Below are 24,659 nucleotides of genomic sequence, written 5' to 3' on the forward strand. Positions count from 1 at the left end.
GGTAATTGATTTTCTAATTTATTTTGACTATTCTTAGTTAAAACTTTCATTACAGAGTGAAATCAGTAATTGTTTCGTAACTTAAACTCTATTGTTGACATATAAACAAATATAAATTCTGCACTAATGATAAACATTTGGAAGACGAAATGCTAGTAATATTAAAATTATCTATTTGGCTCTATTCGAAAACATGTTAACAAAGCCAGCCCTTAATTAATTCCAAAGTAATTAATAGTTTTGTCAAAAGTATTGTTTGCATAACTATATTTGCTAATTTTACAATTTAAACAAATAATTCGGTCTAACTCTTGCAGCAGAAGAAACAGTTAAAAAGACACAATTTTTCAATGTATTCAGTTAATTTAATGAGTTAAGTTTTAATTGTAATTTCCATGAATTTAACTTCAAACAATGTGTAGTTTCAGTATATATTATTGTGATGACATATAAGAGCTTGATTTTTGGTCACGAGACAGTCAGTCCACGGCTGAGTTTCAGACAAGGAACCTGTGTTGGTTAGAACTACAACAATGCATCAACTTAACAGTGAGATAAGTGTTACACCAGTAGGCCGTGTGTTAAACCAATGACAGTGTCTGCTCCATATGTACCTGATTATTATGAAAGAACTGTGGATTATGCGGTTATGTTTTTTACTGCTCCTAATGTTCAACAGTAAACTATTGTAGCAGTATGTGGATGTTTGCCTAAAACCTATTAATGAGGCTTATGAAAAGTTAAAACAATAGCACATTGGCCATATAACTGTGTAATACGGTGGGGGGGGGGGTTGTGAACAGTGAAAGTAAAAGACAGCGAAATACAAATGTGCATCTGTTGGTTACATCATTTACAGCAGGCAGTAGTTGTACTTCCACAACCCATTTTTCAGCCAGTGTAGCAGCCAGTACGTTGACACAGAGGACAACAAACGAAGAAAACAAAGTAGGCAAACTGCTACAAAATGCCTTCATGGAGTCAAGGAACACGAGTTCAACCTAAGTGCTGTTGTCCATGGCACTGTGGATCTGATGGAGGAACAGAGTGAGCTGAGTTTCGCAGGCTCTCTGTTTGCGGAATCCACTTTGATTTTTATAGAGGAGATTTATATTCTCCAAAAACATCACAATTTTTAGCATAAAACATGTTCCATAATTCTACATCAAACTGATGTGAACGAGACAGGTCTATAATTGTGTGCACCTACTTAGCAATGGGAATGACCTGCGCTTTCTTCCAGTCATTAGGGACCCATTAATGCTGAGGCAATCTATGATAAATTACTGCTAGAAGGGGAGCAAGTTATTTTGCATAATCTTTGTAGAATCTTATAGGTATTTTATCTGGTCCTGACGTCTTACCATTACCAAGTGATTGTAGTTGTTTTTCTATTCCGCAATTGGCTATCTCAATATCTGCCATTTCAATGTTCACACAATGACTGAAAGGAGGGACTGTGTTACGATCTTATGCGGTGAAGCAATTTCAGAAGACGAAAGTCTGTATTTTGGCCTTATCTCTGTTGTCTTCTGTTTCGGTGCCAGTATGGTCACTGAGTGAATGAATAGATGGTTTTGACACATTTATTGATTTTACATACAACCAAAGCCACTTACGGTTTTTACTCAGATTGGTTGACAAAGTTTTAATTTCACAATCGTTGAACGCTTCTCTCATTGCTCTCCATACGCTCATTTTTGCTTTGTTCAGATTTTGTTTGTCAGGTAGGTTTTTACTTCTCTTGAATCCGATACAAAAGTTCTCTTTGTTTATGGAGCAGTTTTCTAACAAGGCTGTTGCACCATGGTGGGTCTTTCCCATCAAGACCTTACTCGGAGCATGCTTGTCTAGGGCATATTGCACGATGCCTTTGAATTTCTTCCATTTGTTCCCCAGATCTTCATCCTCATCACTGAATATTTGATGCTGACTGCCCAGATACTCTGAAATTTGTATCTTGCTTGCTTGCTAGTTGTGCACACATCACCTACAGCAGTGTATCAATCACAGAACTATTCTTCAGAGACACTTTCCTTGCCATAGCCAGTCTACATTTTATATCCTCTCTACTTAGACCATCATCAGTTATTTTGCATCCCAAGTAGGAAAACTCACTCACTACCTTAAGTGTTTCATTTCCTCATCTAATTCCCTCGGCATCAACTGATTTAATCGGCATCAACTGATACATTCCAGTATTCTTCTTTTGCTTTTGCTGATGTTCATCTTATACACTCCTTTCAAGACACTGTCCATTCTGTTCAACAGCTCTTCCAAGTCCTTTGCTGTCTCTGACAGAATTACATTGTCTCCGGCAAACCTCAAGGTTTTTATTTCTTCTCCCTGGATTTTAATTCCTACTCCAGTTTTGTCTTTTGGTTCCTTTACTGCTTGCTCCATATACAGACTGAACAACATCAGGGATAGGCTAAAACACTGTCTCACTCCCTTCCCAACCACTGCTTCCCTTTTGTGCCCTTTGACTCTTATAACTGTCCTATGGTTCTGCGCAAATTATAAATAGCCTTTCACTCCCTATATTTTACTCCTGCCACCTTCAGAACTTGAAAAAGGGTATTCCAGTTAACACTGCCAAATGCTTTCTCTAAGTCTACAATTGCTATAAATGTATGTTTGTCTTTCCTTAACCTGTCTCCTAAGAAAAGTCGTAGGGTTAGAATTGCCTCGCGTATTCCTACATTTCTAAGGAATCGAAACTGATCTTCCCCCGAGGTTGGCTTCTACCAGTTTTTCCATTCGTCTGTATAGATTTCGTGTTAGTATTTTGCAATCGTGACTTATTAAACTGATAGATTGTTAATTCTCACATCTGTCAGCACCTGCTTTCTTTGGGATTGGAACTATTATATTCTTCTTGAAGTCTGAGGGTAGTTCACCAATCTCATATATCTTGCTCACCAATGGGAGAATTTTGACATGGCTGGCTTTTCTAGGGCTATCAGTAGTTCTAATGGAATGCTGTCTACTCCCAGAGCCTTGTTTCCACTTAGGTCTTTCAGTGCTCTGTCAAATTCTTCACACAGTATCATATCTCCCACATCATTTTCATCTATGTCCTATTCCATTTCCATTACATTGCCCTTAAGTACATCTCCCTTGTATAGACCCTCTATATGTTTATACCGCCTTTCTGCATTCCCTTCTTCACTTAGTACTGGTTTTCCCTCTGAGATCTTCATATTCATACAGGTGGTTCTCTTTTCTCCAAAGGTCTCTTTAATTTTCCTGTATGGAGCATCTATCTCATCCCTAGTGATATATGCTTCTACATCCTTACATTTCTCCTCTAGCCATTCCTACTTAGCTGTTTTGCACTTCCTGTTGATCTCACTGTTGAGACAATTGTATTCCTTTTTGCCTACTTCATTTACTTCATTTTTATATTTTCTCCTTTCATCAATTAAGTTCAACATCTTTTCTGTTACCCAAGGATTTCTACTAGCCCTCATCTTTTTACCTACTTGATCCTCTGCTATCTTTTCTATTGCATCTCTCCAAGCTACCCATTATACTTCTACTGTATTCCTTTCCCCTGATCTTGTCAATTGTTCCCTAACGCTCCCTACGAATCTTTCTACAACCTCTGGTTCTTTCAGTTTATCCAGGTCCCATCTCCTTATATTTCTACCTTTTTGCAATTTCTTCAGTTTTAATCTACAGTCCATAACCAAAAAATTGTGGTCAGAGTCAACATCTGCCTCTAGAAATGTCTTACAATTTAAAACCTGGTTCCTAAATCTCTGTCTTACCATTATATACTCCATGTGAAACCTTCCAGTATCTCCATGTTCCTTCCATGTGCACAGCCTTCTTTCACGATTCTTAAACCAAGTGTTAGCTATGATTAAGCTCTGCTTTGTGCAAAATTCTACTGGGTGGCTTCTTCTTCCATTCCTTGAGCCCAGTTCATATTCACCTACTACTTTTCCTTCTCTTCCGTTTTCTACAATCGAATTCCAGTCCCCCATTAAATTATCATCTCCCTTAACCATCTGGATAATTTCTTTTATCTCACCATACATTTTTTCAATCTCATCATCATCTGCAGAGCTAGTTGGCATATAAACTTGTACTACTGTGGTAGGTGTGGGCTTCGAGTCTAATTTTGCTACAATAATGCGTTCATATGCTGTTCGTAGTAGGTTATCCATGTTCCTATTTTTTTATTCATTATTAAACCTACTCCTGCATTACCTGTATTTCATTTTGTATTTATAACCTTATATTCACCAGACCAGAAGTCTTGTTTCTCCTGCCATCAAACATCCCTAATTCCCACTGTATCTAACTTTAACCTGTCCATTTCCCTTTTTAAGTTTTCTAATCTACATGCATGATTAAGGGATCTCATATTCCATGCTCCGATCCGTAGAATGCCAGTTTTGTTTCTCCTGGTAACGATGTCCACCTGAGTAGTCCCCACCCGGAGATCCGAATGGGCGACTATTTTACCTCCGGAATATTTTACCCAAGAGGTTGCCATCATCATTGAACCACACAGTAAACTGCATGCCCTTGGGAAAAATTATGGTGGTAGTTTCCCCATGCTTTCAGCTGTTCACAGTACTAGCTCAGGCAAGGCTGTTTTGATTAATATTACAAGGCCAGATCAGTCAATCACCCAGACTGTTGCACCTGCTGCTACCGAAAAGGCTGCTGCCGCTCTTCAGGAACCACACATTTGTCTGGCCTCTCAACAGATACACTGCCATTGTGGTTGCACTTATGGTACGGCTATCTGGATCACTGAGGCATGCAAGCCTGCCCACCAATGGCAAAGTCCATGGTTCATGGGGGGCCCACTGTGTTATGTCTATTATTTTACAGGTGTTGTGTGATTTTTCTTTCAAGAAATACATGAAAAAAATTGTGGCAGTCACTGGCAGTTTGAATGCTATGTACGTTCAAAGCGCCAGTGATGGTGACAATTTTCTTCTTCTTATCGTCCACACTTTCCAACATATAAACTACTTTCGAAGTGCCAAAATGTACTAGAATAAATAAAATATCTATAAAATGTCGCACTGTACAATGTAGTTGTGGTGAGACAGTTGCAATTCCTGAAATCCAACACCCGGGGCCTCTGGTCTGCCAAGAAGCACCACAGTACTGGGGTCCATGGATAAACCACAAAAATCTGCTGCATTACGCCACAAACAAACAGTCCTGGCCTGTGGGCAGATCGCTGAGACTAGATCCTACAGGCAGGGCCCACACATTAGTGGGCCCAATCTGTTGGAGGTAACCACAGCAATGGCATACGGTTTTGGCCCATCATGAAAGTCAGCTCATGTGGCCAGCTGTTCACTTGTCATGGACAACATGTTGATGAAATGAGACCGTAGTAATCAATCCATGCAACAGATTACTTGCACAAATACTCTGAGAACCAATACTAGTGAGGATAGGTAGCAACTCACCGTAAATCATCACTGAGCCATAGACAGGCACATAGAAAAGACACACGCTCACAACTAAATTTTTGGCCATAGCCTTTGTCAGAATATGCGAGTGCACACACATTCACACAATCATTCGGACATAACTCATGCACACATGACCTCCACCTCCAGCCACTGCTTCAACGACCTCTGAGAATCAGATCCAAACAAACCACTTCTCATTGGCAGCCACTAGGCTAGCTGCATGAAGTGGTGGCAGCACTGACTCCAAGCTGAGGGGAGTGGTAGGGAGGGGAGAAGCAGTAAGAATGAGGGAGTAGGGAAGCATTGCATGTACTCAGCTGTGCCCAGCTAGCGACGATGCGTGACATCTCCGTAGACAAACCATTTCATCTACTGAGACAAAAATGAGGTGTTTCCAGTGTTTTTATTTTTTTATTTTTTTCAAATTTTTCTGATATTTCCCTGATATGTTTGAAATTCCCTGATTACCCTGATTTCCAGAACTTGTGGCAACCCTGAATGTAGTTCATAGGCACCAAATGACCATGAAAGTAAATGCCATTGTAACAAACACGAAAGTATTACATCAGCAACACTTTAAAAATCTGAGTTTCCTGAAGTTAAAGTGGTTCCATACTTTGAAACTGAGTGAACAAGCATGATGTTCACTTTGTATAGGGGTTTTGAGAATCACTGAAAGCTATGCGACACACATACATGAACCATACTGACAAAGTATAGTCTATATTAAACTTACCTTTGTGCCACAGAAGTGGGTGAGATGTATATGTTGTAAAAGGTATATCACTATTAAATGGATTCCATCTCTTGGTAAAAGTTAATGGTTCCCCTCGATTCCACATTGCACGTAATCCACGTACATTGCGTGACCTGAAATTTAATGTTAACTATTGGACTCATACAGAAGCTTCTTTCCACATAATAGTCTTAAATACAACACATGTGAAGGTACTGACAACATATTGTATTACAGAATGATCTTAATTCAAAATAACATTGGTTGACTTCACTGCCATGTTCTACTGTAATTAAAAATTAATTTGCATAAAATCTGAAATTGCACTAACTAAATTTAAAGTTCCTTAAATAAGCAAAAAAATTCATTCATTACATTTATCTGGTCAACTACATATCATGGAATGCTGACAGTTAAATGCAAGTAATATTAATTATTAATAATATACTAGTGCCTACAGTACAGGTCAACAAAATTAAGTTATATACTTCCAAAACAAAGGTTATTCAGTATGCCCACTATTTATTAAATCCATTTCTTACAAGTCAACAAGGCAACACAGTGTTGCACAGGTTGCCTTGATTTGAGACATTTAATCAATACTGTGGCAAAAGTCATTTATTAGCTTACTGACAGAATAGAACAGAAGTAATGCAACAGTTCTAATAGCTTTGGGATATTTGCAGGACACTGTAGTTCAGTTCAGATTTCGCAACCCTGAAAAACTAAAATAAGATGATCATTATTAACACCCCCACCACCACCAGTCATGGAACATTCACTGGTAGATACATGCTACCTTTAGACTTTTCCATGCAATTAAAGACACAAATACACAAATCTATACCACTCTTGCATCTTATCTCAATGTCATTCTCGTCAGGACACATTCTACATCTTGTCCCATCAGGACACAGTCTAGGTTTTGCCTTATTTCTTCGAATATGGGGGGAAACAAATTTGTAGGTCCAACTAACACCCATCTGGTGGCTATTTATCTCACTCAAGTCCACTTAATTTTCATCATAATCACATCTTCCACTCCACAGTATTTGCTGATACTTCTCACATCTACATCGATACAATGCAAATTACACTTACGTGTCTGGCAAAGGGTTCATCGAGCTACTTTAACAGTAATTCTCTGTTGTTCCATTCTCAACCAGTGCGCAGAAAAAATGAACACCCATATCTTTCCAAGTGCACTCTGGTTTCCCTTTTTTGTTATCATGATTGTTTATCCCTATGTAGGCCAGTGTCAATGAAATATTTTTGCTTGCAGAGGAGAAAGTTGGTGATTGAAATTTCGCAAGAAGATCCCGCCACAATGAGGAACACCTTGGTTTTAATGATGTCCACCCCCAAATCCTGTATTGTGCCCATGATACTCTCCCCCCTCTTTCTCAGTAATGCAAAATATGTTGCTCTTCTTTCAACTTCATTTGTTTTCCTGTCTCTTCTGGTAATTTCTAACAAGCATCTTCTCATTTTTCCACTGTGTATCTCTCAGTTTTTCAATATTTCTGTATTACAAGCACAGGTCTCATTACCACTAGTCAAGCAAAAAACACTAACTATAAACTTACCATGTTGGGCACACCATAATCTTCACTTTGAAAAATCTACTTACTTTCTCAAAATAGCCTCAATCACTTTCAACCTTCTGTTTGTTTCATTTGTCATCCATTCAGTTGTTATCAACTGGCTCTATTACTCAGTTGTTAATTTGAGTTATTTTCTTTCTGACATAGCCATCGTAAATTATTTCAGTCTTATTATAAAGTTTTTTCCTTATTTTCATTTATATTTACACAGAAACCTGCTATTTTAAGTTGTTCTATTTGTTGTTTATGGGCACTTAAGGCAAAGTGTACATTGCCCTCCACAAAATCAAGGTGGTTCAGATGTGTTCCATTAAACAAGTATTACTCCTTCATTTTACCAGTTTAGTGTTCTGAAAATGGGCTCTCAGATTCCTGGAAATAGTACATCCCATTTAATTACCCTGGAATTGAATCTCTCCACTTCAGTCCTCAACCTGCAAAGGGTTCTTCAGGCAACCTAGCCATGCCGATGTCTTGAAACAATTTTGGGAAAAATTGCGCATACTGAATCCCTTATCAGTACCATACTTTGTTCTGTGTTTGATAGAGCAATGGCGAGAGAAATTTTTTCCAATGGGGTGGATTAAAGGCAACTAGTGATAATACTGGAAGTGATGATGATGATGAGTCCCATACTCCTTTACAGAGCGTAGGGGAGCGACACGGGAGACCCACGCTGCCTTACTAGGCAAGGTCCTAGTGGAGGTGGTTTGCCATTGCCTTCCTCCGACCGTAATGGGGATGAATGATGATGATGAAGACGACACAACAACACCCAGTCATCTCGAGGCAGGAAAAATCCCTTACCCCGCCGGGAATCGAACCCAGGACCCCGTGCTCGGGAAGCAAGAACGTTACCGCGAGACCACGAGTTGCGGAGAATACTGGAAGTATTGTTTATTAAAATATTAATCTTCTTTGCACAGTCTGAGTGAGCTCAACAGATGTTACACAACTGAATACTCACAAAGCCACAAATACTTATCTCTGATCCCACAGTGGCACTCCTCAGTCGACCAGAAAACAGGCTGCCTGCTACACAGTCTGAGGACTTCTACATCGATGTATTACCAGAAAGGAGGATCTCTCTAGTGATGCAGTACCACCAGTCTCTTACATTCAAAACAGACAGCTTTGCAAAGTTTAGTTTCCCAGGCTAAATACTCATCTGCACAACTTTCTTTCAGGCACTGATCACCGAAGTGAAAAATTGTCAACAATGAACAGTGTTTGTGAGGTCAGGAGAGCAGAATGACACATAATTGGCACCTCTTCTTTTCCCTTCAAGAAACACATTTTAAGTTACATGACATCCATTTGCTAATGTGTCATGGTTTCCACAGGAAGAACAACAGCTTTAGGTAGACAGAGCCATCTGTGTAGGTGACGTATAATATTCCTTCCATCTCCCTCTTGCTATCAATGCACATGCAGAGCTTACAACAACACAAGTTTATCAAAAGAGAACAGTAGTTTCCTCCATCAGACCTTCTTCATAATCAGCTGACTAAGTGACTCATATTAACCTCATCACACAGCTCTTCTGTCCATTCTTCCTTCATGTGCAGTAGACAGTGAGGAGAGAAGCATTGGCCGCGAGACTCTACAGTATCAATGCCCACAGGAGTTAAAGGGGACCTTAAAATATTTCTGTTTAGCAATTGCGACAAGAAACAAACAGCAAGTACATAGTCAGTATTAAACATTCATTTCTGGGGCTTAAAATGTTGAGTATCAATGGGTAAATTCATGAGTGATGTACAATGAAATTTAGACAGATACATACCAGAGTAACAAGGGTTGGGAAAGACCCAATGTAGTTAAATAGCAAAGTCCTATAGCTGCAATGAAAGCAAACAGAGATTCATAATAATTAAAGTTTACTTGACAAGCAAATGCTGAACAAAGCCAAACTGAGAAACATAAAATCAAGTAAGACATCTTCAGTTAAAACTTCCGGGCTGAGAGGCCGTGGTCGAAGTATAAAATTTCCACATAACGTTTCGTTTCCATCTGCAGGAGACATCTTCTGAAGTCGTCCAGCTACTGCCACTGAGGCTCCAGGTACTCTTGCATTTATAGAGCGCATAGAGGGCACCACCATTCTTCACGTGATACCGACATTATGCCTATCTTTGGAAGGCGTCATCATTCTTGATTAAGAGTAATCAATTGTCATTCTGCTGGTGCAATGTTGACATCCATATTTTGCCCAACTTTAAAACTTCATCTTTTCTTTTAAAATTATTATGGTGTTTGTGAATCTCTATTGCTTCTCTATACATGTGCGCATGATAATGGAATATTCATGCTCAAACGCTTGTCTCATTAAATTTAATTTCGTGGTTCTCATCGGCCATTGCTGAGCATGTTTTTTGAGATGGGAACCACGAAATTAAATTTAATGTGACAAGCGTTATAGCATGAACATTCCATTATCATGCCCACATGTATAGAGAAGCAATAGAGATTCACAAACACCATAATAATTTTATTAGAAAAGACAAAGTTTTAAAGTTGGACAAAATATGGATGTCAACACTGCGCCAGCAGAATGACAATCGATTACTCTTAATCGAGAATGATGACGCCTTCCAAAGATAGGCATAACGTCAGGATCACGTGACAAATGGTCGTGTCCTCTATGTGCCCTATAAATGCGAGAGTACCTGGAGCCTCAGTGGCAGCAGCCGAATGACTTCAGAAGATGTCTCCCGCAGATAGAGACAAAACGTTAGGTGGAAATTTTATACATCGACCACGACCTCTCAGCCCGGAAGTTTTAACTGAAGACACCACCGGCCGTGAAAGCCTACATTGTATGATCGATTATGACTTGTTGGTCTTGACTTTAAAAAATTCAAAAGTCAAATTTCTATTTGCCAACCTGATGAAATATCTTAAGACATTCTGATCTGATACAAAGTCAGGAAATGGACTTAAGATATTTAATTGTCACTCAGTTATTACACCAGCACTGAAATTGAGGATGAACACAGGGATGGTCAAAATTCTGAATTCAGATTTTGAAACTGTTTCACTAAAGAAGACTGTACTTTCAAACATTATGTGAAGACTGTTAGTGGCACCAAAGTTAGTGTCTAGTCCCTAGTGAATGAGGCAGGAACTGAAACTGAGGGTAGCAAAGCAAAAGCTGAGATGCTTAACTCTGTTCTTAAATGTTCCTTTATAAAGGAAAACCCAAGAGAATTGCCCTGATTTAATCCTCGTACCACTGAAAAGTTGGATGAACTAAGGGTTAGTGTCAGTGGGTTGAGAAACTGCTGAAATCATTAAAGTTGTACAAAACTCCAAGGCCTTATGGAATCCCTATCAGATTCTATACTGAATTTGCAGCTGAGTTAGCCCCTCTTATAACTATACTCTATCGTAGATACCTCGAACAAAAAACGGTGCCCAGTTCTTGGAGAAAAGCACAAGTCACACCTGTCCACAAGGATAGCAGAAGTGATTCACGAAACTACCATCCCATAGCCTTGACATCTATTTGTTGTATAACATATTCTGTGCTCAAACTTCATGAGGTCTCTTGAACAGAACAACCTCCTCAATCCCAACCAGCAGAGATTCCAAAAACATCATTCTTGTGAAAACTAACTCACACTTTCCTGCAGTCAAGTAGATGCAGTATTTCTTGATTTTCGAAAAGCATTTGACTCAGTACCACACCTACGCTTATTGTCAAAAATACAATCATATGGAGTATCAAGTGAAATTTGCGACAAGACAGAGAACTTTTTGGTAGGGAGGACAAAGCATGTTAGCTGTAAGTAACTTCAGATGTGTCTTAGGGAAATGTGTTGGGACCATTACTTTCATGTTGTACATTACTGATCTTGCAGACAGTATTAATAGTGACACCAGGCTTTTTGCAGATGATGCAGTTATCTATAATTAAGTACTATCTGAACGAAGCTGCATAAATATTATCTCAGATCTTAAAAAGATTTCAAAGTGGTGCAAAGACTGGCAACTTGCTCTCAATGTTCAGAAATGTAAAACTGCTCCTACAAAATAAAAAATAAAAACATTGTATCCTATGACTCTAATATCAAAGAGTCACTGTTGGTATCGGCCAACTCATACAAATACCTGGGTATAACACTTCGTAGGGACATGAAATGGAATGATCATGTAGGCCCAGTCGTGGTTAAAGCAGGTGGCAGACTTCAGTTTATTGATAGAATACTGGGGAAATGCAATCAGTCTACAAAGGAGAATGCTTACAAATCACTCTTGCCACCCATCCTAGAATATTGCTCAAATGTGTGGGTCCTGTACAAAATAGGACTAACAGGGGATATTGAAAGAAAACAGAGAAGGGCAGCACAAATGGTCACAGGTTTGTTTAATCCATGGGTGAGTGCACAGAGGTACGAACTGAACTGGTGGACTACTGAAGACACATGTAAACTATCTCGAGAAAGTCTATTAGGAAAGTTTCAAGAACCAGCTTTAAATGATGACTCTAGGAATATACTACAATCTCCTATGTGTCGCTCACGCAGGGATCTTGAATATATGATCAGAATAATTATTGCATGCGCAAATGGAATGGGAAGAAATCCTAATAACTAGTACAATGGGAGATGTCCTCCACCATGCACCTCACGGTGGTTTGCAGAGTGTAGATGTAGATTCTGAAATGACAAATACTCAGATAAATAATTGCGGAATATATAATCAACTAAAATAGTTCAACAGAGAGCACTGAAGTAATGAAATATTCTAAACAATTGGATAAAGTCACTGTTCACTCTCATTTCAAAAAAGAGGCACTGAAGAGACATTTTGTGGCTTTTGGTTATTTACTTGAGATTACACTCTTTCAAAAATATTTATTTTGTCACAAGCACTTCAAACCATTTTTACATTTCAGTTTATTTCTTTTCCCATTCATCTGCTGATTCTGTAACTATGCTGTTAGTTTTTGGAGTTTACTTTTTGATGTGTGGATTACAAATTATCTCGGCTTAGTTTAATGACTTTCAGAACTGAAGAATTACTTTCATACCTACTTTTAAATATGCTCTATTAAGTTCTTCCATTATTCATTGAAATGTATTTGCACTACAGTGTACAGTGCCATCAGCACATTGAAGTGATTCTTGTTATCCTCCAGTAACACATGTTCATTCTTTGTTTCCCTGCTTTATAGAACTACAATTACAGCATCTTTTGCTGTTTCTTAAGTAAATACTATTTTGGTCTATGTCCAGATAATCTTAATTTCTGAAGATGCTTAAAGTGTTGTGTGATGTAATCTGGTAGACCAAACTATGCTTCAATACATTCTTATAACACCCATTTTTGTTTCTTGTCTTACAAGTTTTTCTTCCCTTCTATCTGTGCATATATTTTTACTATGCACTTTACAAGTCCGTGATAAGTGCAATTCAAAAGTGGTTTAGAATTTTCACATTCTGCACAATTAATTTATTCTAATATTAAAAGGAAATAGAATGTCTGGCTAGGTGGTGTCAGAGAGGATAGCAAACAAAGATAAAGGAGGAAGTGTCAGAGAAAGCTACCCTTCCACCTGTATCTCCCCTCCTCCTCACAATACATGGATCCATCTCAACCTGGGATCTGAGTAAGCTATCCCTCCTTTAAGACTACCACAACCTAGGCATCTTTCCACACAGAAGAAGGAATTAACAGTTCCAAAAGCTGGGTATAATGTTTTTTTCCTACTTTTAATTGTTCTATCTGCAGTTCTTTTATTGTCATCTCCTGAAAGCAAGTAGTCAATAAAACCACCTTTTTATACTTATGAGCAGTCTGACTCAAAAAAGTATAAAACACAGGAAAGAGTAAAATACAAGAAAGCACAGGAGACACAACAAGCTGTAGACTTTGTGCCTATCATTTTCTGTTTATGAAGACTGCCAACTTTAGTGTTTTAATCAGTATTTTGTTACAACTTTAATTTACCATAATTTTATATTGTTTATCAACACTAAGTCTCACATTATAACACAAATATCTTTTTTGTATGGTTTCACATAAGACTTTTGCTTCCATTTTTTGTTTACACCACTGGACACAATCGGAATGGAGAAGGAAATGTGCGTTTGTGTGGAGCCACTGTCTTTGTGATAATCACAAAGGCACTGCCCGAGTGCTGACATGTACAAATGCGCATGCAGGTTTCCCTCTTCATTCTGATTATGTCCAATGGTGTAAATAGAACACAGAAGCAAAAGTCTTTCATCGAACCACATTAAAAAGATGTAGTTTTCTAATGTGAGAGATAAAATTACAGTAAATGAAACTGAACAACAAAAACAATCAATTATTGACAAAATTATTTAATTGGATAGATAAAAAAGCTACTCATCAAGCAGCGGCAGAACACACACATAAAAGACGGTTGTAATCTGCAAGCTTTCGGAGCCAGTGGCTCCTTCTTCAGACAGACGGGTTGAACAGGAAGGAAGAGGGGAGAAGGAAAAGGACCGGAGAGGTCTACGGAAAGGGGTTGATTTCGGGAAAGTCACTCAGAACTGCGGGGACAGGGGTGACTTACCGTATGGGATGAGGAGGAAAGATTGATTGCTGGGGACTGCATTGGATGAGATTTGAAAACCTAAGAGCTTAAAGTTGGAAGACAGGGTAATATGCAGACAGAGATTACTACTTAAACATCACGCACGAGTTACTAGAGTGCATTGTACGTAATAGAGGTGGGAGGGGGATGGTAAAAACAGACAAGAAAGGCAATGAAAGATGTAGAAAACTAAAACAGAGTGAAGCAAAGAGTAGTTACAGTGAAGAAATGCAGAGATGGAAGAAATTAATTTAAATTAAGGCCAGGTGGGCTGCGAGAACCAAGGAGATGTTGTTGTGCTAGTTCCCATCTGCTGAGTTCTGGGGGAAGAATCCAGATGGCGCACGTAGTGAAACATGCGCCGAGCTCACAAATGTCACGCTGTAATGCATGCTCTGCAAGAGGATATTGCGAGTTGCCGGTATACACCCTCTGCCTACGCCCATTCATCCTAATTGATAATTTGGTGGTAATCATGCCAATGTAGAAGGCTGAACAGTGTTTGCATAACAGTTGGTATATGACATATCGTTTCACTGGTAGCTATCCCTTTGATAGTATATGTTTTGCCAGTTACAGGGCATAGGTGGTGGTAGGAGGGTTCATAGGATAATGGCTCCTATCCCTGTGACTGTCTCTGCTGCAAACTTGCCCTCTGCACCCTCATACCACCACCTATAATAGACCTGTAACTGGTAAAACATATACTATCAAAGGGAGAGCCAACTGCGAAACGACACCTCATATACCAACTGTTATGTAAACACTGTTTAGCCTTCTACATCAGCAGGACTACCACCAAATTATCAAGTAGAATGAATGGGCATAGACAGAGGGTGTATACTGGCAACTTGCAATATCCTGCCGCAGAGAATGCTCTACAACATGACATTCGTGACCTCGGTGCCTGTCTCATCACACACGTCATCTGGTTTCTTCCCCAAGTCACCAATTTCTCAGAACTCCACAGGTGGGAACTAGCACTACATGTCCTTGGTTCTTCCCACCCAACTGGCCTTAAATTACATTATTTTTTTCCATCTCAGCATTACTTCACTGTAACTACTCTTTGTTTCACTCTGTTTTAATTTTCTACATCCATTGTCTTCCCCATCTATTTTTCACCACCCCGCTAGCACCTCCATTACATACAATGCACTTAACTTTTCACTCTTATTAACTCATGCATTATGTTTAAGCAATAATCTCTGTCTACATATTACCCTGTCTTCCTCTTTTAAGTTCTCAGGTTTTCAAATCTCATCTGATGCAGTCCCCAGCAATCAGTCTTTCCTTCTCATCCCATACCTTAAGTCTCCCCTGACCCGTGGTTCTGGGTGACTTTCCTGAATTCTATCCCATTTCCTAGACCTCTTCAGTCCTTTTCCTTCACTCCTCCTCCTTCCCCTTCAACCCTTCTGCATGAAGGAGCCACTGGTTCTGAAAGCTTGCCAATTACAACTGTCTTTTATGTGTGTATTCTGCCACCATCTGGTGAGTAGATTTTTTATCTATCCAATTAAGTAAATGAAACTTGTAACACAATATTGGTTAAAACACTAAAGCTGGCAGTCTTTGTAAAAAGAGAATAGTATGAATGAAATCTATGGCTGGTTGCCAACAAGACAGTCAGTTCAGGGATGTCCTGGATAATACATCAGTCACTCAGTTCAGGGATGTCCTGGATAATACATCATGTTAGGGAGCATCTTGAGAGGAAGTTTATGTCTGACATCAAGTTGTGCCAACCTAAGACTGTGCACCTAATATGGATGAGCGTATTTCACTTAGAAGAAAAAACAATTCATGAAAGTCTTCAAAAGTGGTGTTTTTCATAAAATGACTGAGAAATTTAATTAAAGCTGTAGTAATATAACGTAATAAGCTGAAGGAAGAGTTCTGTCAGAGTCACTATCATCAGATTGTGATTATCATTAAGGCTGAGACTCAGCACATTTGCCCACCCTTCCAAACACTGTGAACCTGTAATATAAGCGGCCATGACCTAATATGCAGACAATGAAAGTCTTACTTACCGCACTAACACTATGTTACAAGATCAATAGCTTTGCATACCGTCTGCTTTTCCTGCTTTGTTCCAAGGCTGACTTTAGCAAGAATATAATGCACTTTTTGCAGAAATCTGTATGAAAGTCAGTGTTAAAGGTTGTGATATTGTCAAAGAAAACTTAAAATGAGGGCAATGTAACACGGAATCATTGATGTTGGGTAAGCACCGATGCAGAGAATAGGAATTCTGTTAGGCCCAACAAAAATGAACGTAAAATGCGGGAAAATATAAAATGTGGGAATGCAAAAATGGGGTTTTTCTGTAATAGACAACATTCTACCTCTCTGTAATAATACAGCATTCACAAGCAAATTTTCATTTTGATGAAATTTATTTATTGCTTGATAAAGTACTAGAGATTTCATTTTTTGTTACATTTGCTTCCTGCTAAATCCATTTTTTTATTTGCTTTCTTTTGGAAGAATGTGTCAAGAACAAATATGTAGTTCTTCTCAGAAATTTCTATTACTGTAGAACTCTGTCAATTCTGGTGTCATATGCATAATATTCTATTAAAACATTGTTCTTCAGTCTTTGTTCAGTTTTAGTATCTACCACTATAATCTTGAACAGACATTTACTGGCACTTAACATTTGCGTACCTCTTTGCAGATGTTTATATTTCGCTGTTAAAATGTGAGTATGTTTGTGCATATACTTTAATAGTTTCAGTGGAATACCTTCTATTTATTTTTAAAACAATCTACACTAACAAACGACTATCCTAGAACCATTACCAGTTGCAGGCTGCCTGTCTAAAGGCTTCCAGGAGCAACAAAAAGTTCATTTTCAATATTTCGTGTAATTATTGTCCAAATTCGAAAATTTAAGATGCTGTCATAGTGTACTCACCCAGAGTTGTAATCTTATTGTAGGTTTAACACAATAAGACAATAATTACAGACAGAACTGTGTTTCTAGAGGTAGCATGACTGATGGTATGGAGATAGACTTCATTCATCATCAAATAAAAAAGATTTGCACTAGGTGGCTGAATAACAGCAGACGGGGTCTCTCAGTCAAAAATGCCATATGCTCATTTCATTTCATTTTATACAATGTGTGAGAATGAGAGCACATAGCAACTTCCAGCAAACTTTACACTAATTTCAAATCTTTATGAAACTTTTTCTCGCTAACACTCCCCCCCCCCCTCCCCACACACACACACACACACACACACACACACACACACACACACAAAATGTTGAAGAAAAAAAAAAGTTTATTGTCTACTACAATTTTACTGTTCATGTGGTAAAACTTCAGCATCACACATGATGTTTTAATTTATTACTTATTCACTACCCACTCTATTTTTAATATAGTTTGCAGACAATATTTAAATATTTCACTGACTGTATATGCAATATTTTATCACTGTACAACACATAGTTCACAACATATGACATCAGAAACACTGAGATGCATGAAAAACTTGCTTTTGTTTAAAATGGAGTGCAAAACTCTCAGATTATATTAGATATTGGGTCACATCACCATTTATGTCATACTTTTATTTTCAGTGCTAAATTAGTGATATTATTATCTGACATCAGTATTTGCCTAATATGATGCTGTAAATGGTTTTATGTAAGGGTAAGATTTTATTATGTATGTGCTGTTGTTAACATTTACATCAGTTAACAGATCTGTGGCAGTTTAACTTTGTAATGCTATTTATGTTTTGTTTCAATTTGGTGTACAGGACCCTGATGATGATCAGATGAAAGAAACTGATTCTTTAAATACAGGGTGAGTCACCTAACGTTACCGCTGGATATATTTCGTAAACCACATCAAATACTGACGAGCTGCTTCCACAGACCGAACGTGAGGAGAGGGGCTAGTGTAATTGTTTAATACAAAACCATACAAAAATGCACGGAAGTATGTTTTTTAACACAAACCTACGTTTCTTTTAAATGGAACCCCGTTAGTTTTGTTAGCACATCTGAACATATAAACAAATACGTAATCAGTGCCGTTTGTTCCATTGTAAAATTTTAATTACAACCGGAGATATTGTAACCTAAAGTTGACGCTTGAGTACCACTCCTCCGCTGTTCGATCGTGTGTATTGGAGAGCACCAAATTACGTAGGGATCCAAAGGGAACGGTGATGGACCTTAGGCACAGAAGAGACTGGAACAGCACATTGCGTCCACATGCTAACAACTTTTTATTGGTCTTTTTCACTGACGCACATGTACATTACCATGAGGGGTGAGGTACACACGTGGTTTCCGTTTTCAATTACGTAGTGGAATAGAGTGTGTCCCGGCATGTCAGGCCAATAGATGTAGTGGAATAGAGTGTGTCCCGGCATGTCAGGCCAATAGATGTTCAATGTGGTGGCCATCATTTGCTGCACACAATTGCAATCTCTGGCGTAATGAATGTCGTACACGCCGCAGTACATCTGGTGTAATGTCGCCGCAGGCTGTCACAATACGTTGTTTATATCCTCTGGGGTTGTAGGCACATCACGGTACACATTCTCCTTTAACGTACCCCACAGAAAGAAGTCCACAGGTGTAAGATCAGGAGAACGGGCTGGCCAATTTATGCGTCCCCCACGTCCTATGAAACGCCCGTCCAACATCCTGTCAAAGGTCAGCCTAGTGTTAATTGCGGAATGTGCAGGTGCACCATCATGCTGATATCACATACGTCGACGCGTTTCCAGTGGGACATTTTCGAGCAACGTTGGCAGATCATTCGGTAGAAACGCGATGTGTGTTGCAGTGCCCTCCGATACACATGATCGAACAGCGGAGGAGTGGTACTCAAGCTTCAACTTTAAGTTACAATATCTCCGGATGTAATTAACATTTTACAATGCAACAAACGGCACTGATTATGTATTTGTTTATATGTTCAGATGTGCTAACAAAACTAACGGGGTTCTATTTAAAAAACGTAGGTTTGTGTTAAAAAACATACTTCCGTGCATTTTTGTATGGTTTGTATTAAACAATTACACTAGCCCCTCTCCTCACGTTCGGTCTGTGGAATTGGTTCATCAGTATTTGATGTGGTTTACGAAATATATCCAGCGGTAACGTTAGGTGACTCACCCTGTACAGATTTTCTCAGCAGTGCAAGATGATAATCCTGACACTTTTCAAATATCTATGAGCTGTGGGGCACCACTTACTGAAAATAAACTACATTCAGCAAGGGTTTCATAAAGGGAGCACACAGTGACTTCCAACAAACTTCAAGCATAATTTGAAACCTTTCTTAAACTTTTTCTTGCTCATGTGCACTTTCGGAGAAAAGGAGACACTCACTGAGAAGCAGAAGTGTTGAGTTGTCAATAAGCACCCACAAAAGAGAGAAATAAATAAAGAAATAATAATAAAGACAACTCCATGTTGCTGCTTTTAGGTGAGTAGTCTCCTTTAATTGAAAAGTACTGACATTCTATAAGAACTTTCCTACAACATTTTCCTTGCTTACATGCTTAAAGTCAAATATTTAACACATTAACCCAACTGTATATTAATCAGTCATTTGAAGCTGTTTTATACATGAGAATTCAATTCTTTAAAATATTGGGGATTTACTGGTTTCTGCTATTCCGCTTGAGATTACATTAACTACTGCAATATTGTTTTAAATTTTGTTAGTTATAGTAGGGCCAAAAGCGTTAGAATTTTCTGATTTTAATTACAGATGGTCTGTATTTTATTGTCACACTTGCGACTTTCTTACTGCATTATCTATGAGCCAAAGGATACCTCTGCACGTCAGTGAACAGGCAAGAAATGATGACAAGGCAAGGCAGGAAGACCGCCTGCAGACAGGACTAAACCCATGCTGTAGAGGGCGACAGGGCAGATGAACGGTGGACCCGACACAATAAGTGCAACAAAATCTACGCTACAACGAAGTACGTCGAACTTTTGACACAATGCTGTCTAAAGATCAAGTACAACCACAATTCAAATCAAGAGCAGAGAGAAAAACCAAAAACAAAACGTCATTGGTGAGTAGTCAGTAGTATGGAGGAGATAGAAAATAAACCTATCAGAGGAAGTAGATGACTGAGTGAATGGTATTTATGCTGGCTGCAAGGGACACCATGGACTGATGTATTCACATGGTGAGATGGTGGAGCACCACTAGGCGAATGCAGTGCTGCGGCAACACTGCCCTCTATTGGCCATCGAGATCCATTTGTACTTGTGGGCATTCAACATCCACGCGGCCTGATACCTGTTCCCTCCTCCTCAAAACTGGTGCTTAATGGCATAAATGCCCTGGAAGGTGAAATGCAGGTGCCTGTGAAGGTCCAGTTGCATTGACTGTAGGCTGTATGGAGAACGTGCAGTCAGCGGTGCCCCTCGGAACATCGCTGGAGATGGGCATTTCCGAGGGGAACCACTGATCCACAGAAAGCCAGAGGGCAGAGTGGGGTGGCAATGGGACATCTACAGTAGCCGCCCAAGGTTCTGGTCATTGTGGCACATCGGCACCAGAAGGCAGTGGAAGAGGGGCTGCAAAGGGGATGCTCGTGTCTGCAGCCTAAGCTGATTATAGTGATGGTGCTCAAGCCCCTTCTGTGTGTGGACCAACATAACTCATCACCTGTGATTGGGCACTACTGTTGCTGGCGACCAAGTCTCAGCAGTCCCCTAGGAGCATGCCCGCATGGCCATGCCAGAGATGTAACATCTGTGGGATGCAAGCAAGGTTCCGATGGCAACGGTGACAGCAGATGAAGCAAGGTCTGAGGCTGGAGACCAAGGAAGAGCGCTGCAGGGCTATGATTGTTAATCAGTGTGGTGCGATAAGTCCTCAAAAAGAAAGTAAAAGCTGTCATAGTGGCAGAGGATTCGAAAGCCTTCTCCATGTGCTGCTTACATGTCTGGACGAGACTGGACAAGACTTCACCACTCGAGGAATGGAACGGAGAGCTACGAATGTGTTTGATGCCATTGGTGGCACAGAAGTCCTCAAAGGTAGAGGCCGTGAATTGTGGGCCATTGTCAGAGGCCAAGGTGCGAGAGAGCCCTTCAATGGCCAAAACTTGGGCTAAGGCAGTAAGGGTGGTCTTGGTCATGGTGGATGCCATGCTTATGACAGAGGGGTACTCCGAATAAGTATCCACAAAGTAACCACATAGAACCCAAGAATAGGCCTGCAAAATCAAGATGGATGTGGTCCCAAGGGAGGCGAGGATAGGCCAAGGAGGAAAGGACTGATGGGATGCTGCATGGTGGCGGGTGCATGCTGCGCAACTAAGGACCATTTTTTCGATGTCGCCATTGATACCTGTCCAGTACACATGGTAGCATGCAAGCGTCTTCAAACTGGACATGCCCCAATGAACCCGATGGAACAAACTCAAAACCCAGCGATGTAATTCTGTAAGAATAGCCACTCAATGTGCATATGTATCAGTATCCAAAAGGATGACACCATCCACAACCAAGAGTCAGTGAGAAAGTTGTCTCCAAAGGCAGAGCCCTGTCATCAAACTACGAGTGAGATAATGTTGCCAGTCATGGATTACATAACAAAGGACCTGTCACAGGGTGGGTCTTGGCATGTTGCAGCAGCAACACACTTGGCAGAAAGGGGAAAACCGCCCAATGTATGTTGATGTTCAGCATCAATGTGGAAGCAGAAGACCTCCTGTTGAAGGGTCCATCCAGTCGGTAGATGGATGCATCAGCACTAGAATGCTGGGCTGTCAGCTTGTACCGGTCAGTATAACTGTAGGTGCTGAGGAACAATGACCAGCACTAGAGACATTGTGCTGTTCATTCTGGGAGACTGACACGCAGCACAAATAATGCCACCAACGGCTTGTGATAAATTATTACAGAGAACTGTATCCCAAAAAGGTAGACATGAAATTTCTTCACTGCAAACACTATTGCCAAGGCCTCCTTTTTTATCTGTGAATAGTTGCACTGTGTTGGGGTCAGGCTCTTGGATGCATATGCAATAGGCTGTTCAGAACCATCCCTATTCCTTTGTGCAATGACTGCTCCTATACCATAGGTGGATGCATCAGTGGCCACAAGAAATGGGCAGTTGGAAGAAAAGGGAGTGAGGCAGGGTGTGGATGTCAACACAGTTTTCAATTTGACAAAAGGTCGCATGCAGGGGTCAAGGTATACGAGACCCACTTTTTATGCAACTGATTGAAAGGTTGTGCAATGTGGGCCGCCTGAGATAAGAATTTAGCATAATAGTTGAGCTTGTCCCCTCCCAGGGGACACCACCTTATCGAAGGCACCTTCAATGCCGGGAGGGTTTGCATGCTCCGATGGTGCTCTGATGAAGTCAAGAGCTGGGTCGTCGGTAGCGTAACTACTGACAGGGTTACCCAAGCTTGACAAAGGAGCCAGACAAAGTGTGTCCCACAACATAGGGCAGGGAGGGATCTATAGGTGTAGCGAAGCCAGCTTCCCTAAAGGAGTAAACCTCCTACAAATCCTGGTCCTCTTAGTTGGGGGTTGGGCAAGCGGCTAACAACCCCTCTCTGTAAAAAAATTCTTGTTCAGAAACCTCAAAGTAAAGAAGCCGGACAGTTTTACGGACGATGACATGGCAAATGAAAAAAATAAAATAAAAATGTTTTTATTGGAACCTGGAACATACAATCGCTATACATGGTGGGAGCCCTGAGGTCGCCGCTAGATCAATTCGATAAAACCAAGGCAGGCGTAATTGCACTACAAGAACTGTGATGGACTGGACATAGAGTGCTTGATATGGGAAGCTGGATAATTTTCTACCATGGTCCAGAGAGCCACCATGAATTTGGTACAGCACCTAGTGAGTGGATTCACTGAAATAACACCTAGAATTTCACATACGAGATTTAAGGCTCGATTCTCAAACTACTCATTGATCAATGTACAAACACACACAGAAGTATAAGATGACCAAGATAAAGACACATTCTTTGAGAACCTCAAGAGAATTTATGACAGATGCCCTGCGTATGACACTAAAACAATTATTGGAGACCTCAATGCACAGATCTGTAAAGAAGACCATTATCTCCCAGCAAAATGAAAGCACAGCCTCCATGAATATACAAATGACAGTGGCTACTGAGTCATTCAGTTCTCACTGTCACATAACATGGCTGTAGGTCCCACTATGTTTTCCACACAAAATAATTCATAAAACAACATGGTTTAGCCCTGATCAGTGTACCTTCAACAAACTGATCATGTAATTATTGATGGGAGGTATTCCTCAAACTTACTAGATGTACATACATCAGAGGAGTTAATGTAGATTCAAACTACTACATTGTAATTGCAAACCTAAAAGCTTGAATATCCAATACAAAAAAAAGTCAAAGGAACACCTCAAAGTAAGTGTATGGTATCGAAGCTAAAAAATGAAGACATCTCTAAAACATACTCTGAGAAGGTTGCTGAGAATCTTGCATTATAAACCCCTAGTGTAAGTGAAAATCTGGATCAGGAATGGAATGCTTGTAGGGACGCAGTCATTAAGCCAGCAGCAGAAGTACTAGGGAAAGAAGGAAAACAACGGAGGAATTCCTGGTTTGATGAAGAATGTGAGAGTATAAGTCAGGAGAAAAATCTGGTGTACAGGAAAATGCTTGAGAAATCATATACTCATCTAGCAGTAAGAAATTATCAAGATAAAAGGAAAGAAGAGAAGAAACTGCATCGGAGAAAAAAAAAAGGGAATGGAAAAGAAATCAGATTGAAGAACTGGAGACAATTGGAAAAACAAAATTTTATCAGAACATTAATAGTGAAAGAAGAGCTTTCAAGCAGTGCACCAACCTGTGTAAAAGTAAAAATGGGACACTACTAACTGATGATCAAGAGGTATTGGAGCATTGGGTAGAGTATTTCAGTGGACTGTTGGATGCTTCAGAGTCCCCTACTGAAGATATCCCAGTCCCTCCAGAAGATAATGCCATAGAAGTGAACAAAGCAATTGCCCGACTGAAGAACAATAAAGCACCAGGGACTGATAATATAACATATGACCTATTGAAAGCCAGAGGAGTTGAGCTAAAACGTAGGATCTACAAGATTGTGTGCCTCATCTGGGAAAAGGAAGAGTTACCAGAAGAATGGAATGTAGGGATAGTGTGTCTGGTGCATTAGAAAGGATATCTATTTGAATGCAGCAACAACAGAGCCATAACACTGTTAAATATTATACATAAAGTGCTATCAAATATCCTGTTTAGCAGACTTTCACCTATAGC

The 24,659-nt window shown here is 39.8% G+C and overlaps 1 protein-coding gene across 3 annotated transcripts in view; it reads right to left on the reverse strand.

The window, feature by feature from the left end:
- The window catches only part of LOC126174774 (tumor protein p63-regulated gene 1-like protein), a 90,062-nt gene that overhangs the window by 17,909 nt on the left and 47,494 nt on the right, over positions 1–24,659 (reverse strand). For all 3 annotated transcript variants that reach the window (XM_049921115.1, XM_049921117.1, XM_049921116.1), the window contains one exon: positions 6,187–6,320. In XM_049921115.1, the coding sequence (XP_049777072.1) occupies positions 6,187–6,320 (134 nt within the window). The remainder of the gene's footprint in view (positions 1–6,186; positions 6,321–24,659) is intronic.

Source organism: Schistocerca cancellata, chromosome 3 (assembly GCF_023864275.1).
Source record: "Schistocerca cancellata isolate TAMUIC-IGC-003103 chromosome 3, iqSchCanc2.1, whole genome shotgun sequence".
Classification (NCBI taxonomy): Eukaryota; Metazoa; Arthropoda; class Insecta; order Orthoptera; family Acrididae; genus Schistocerca; species Schistocerca cancellata.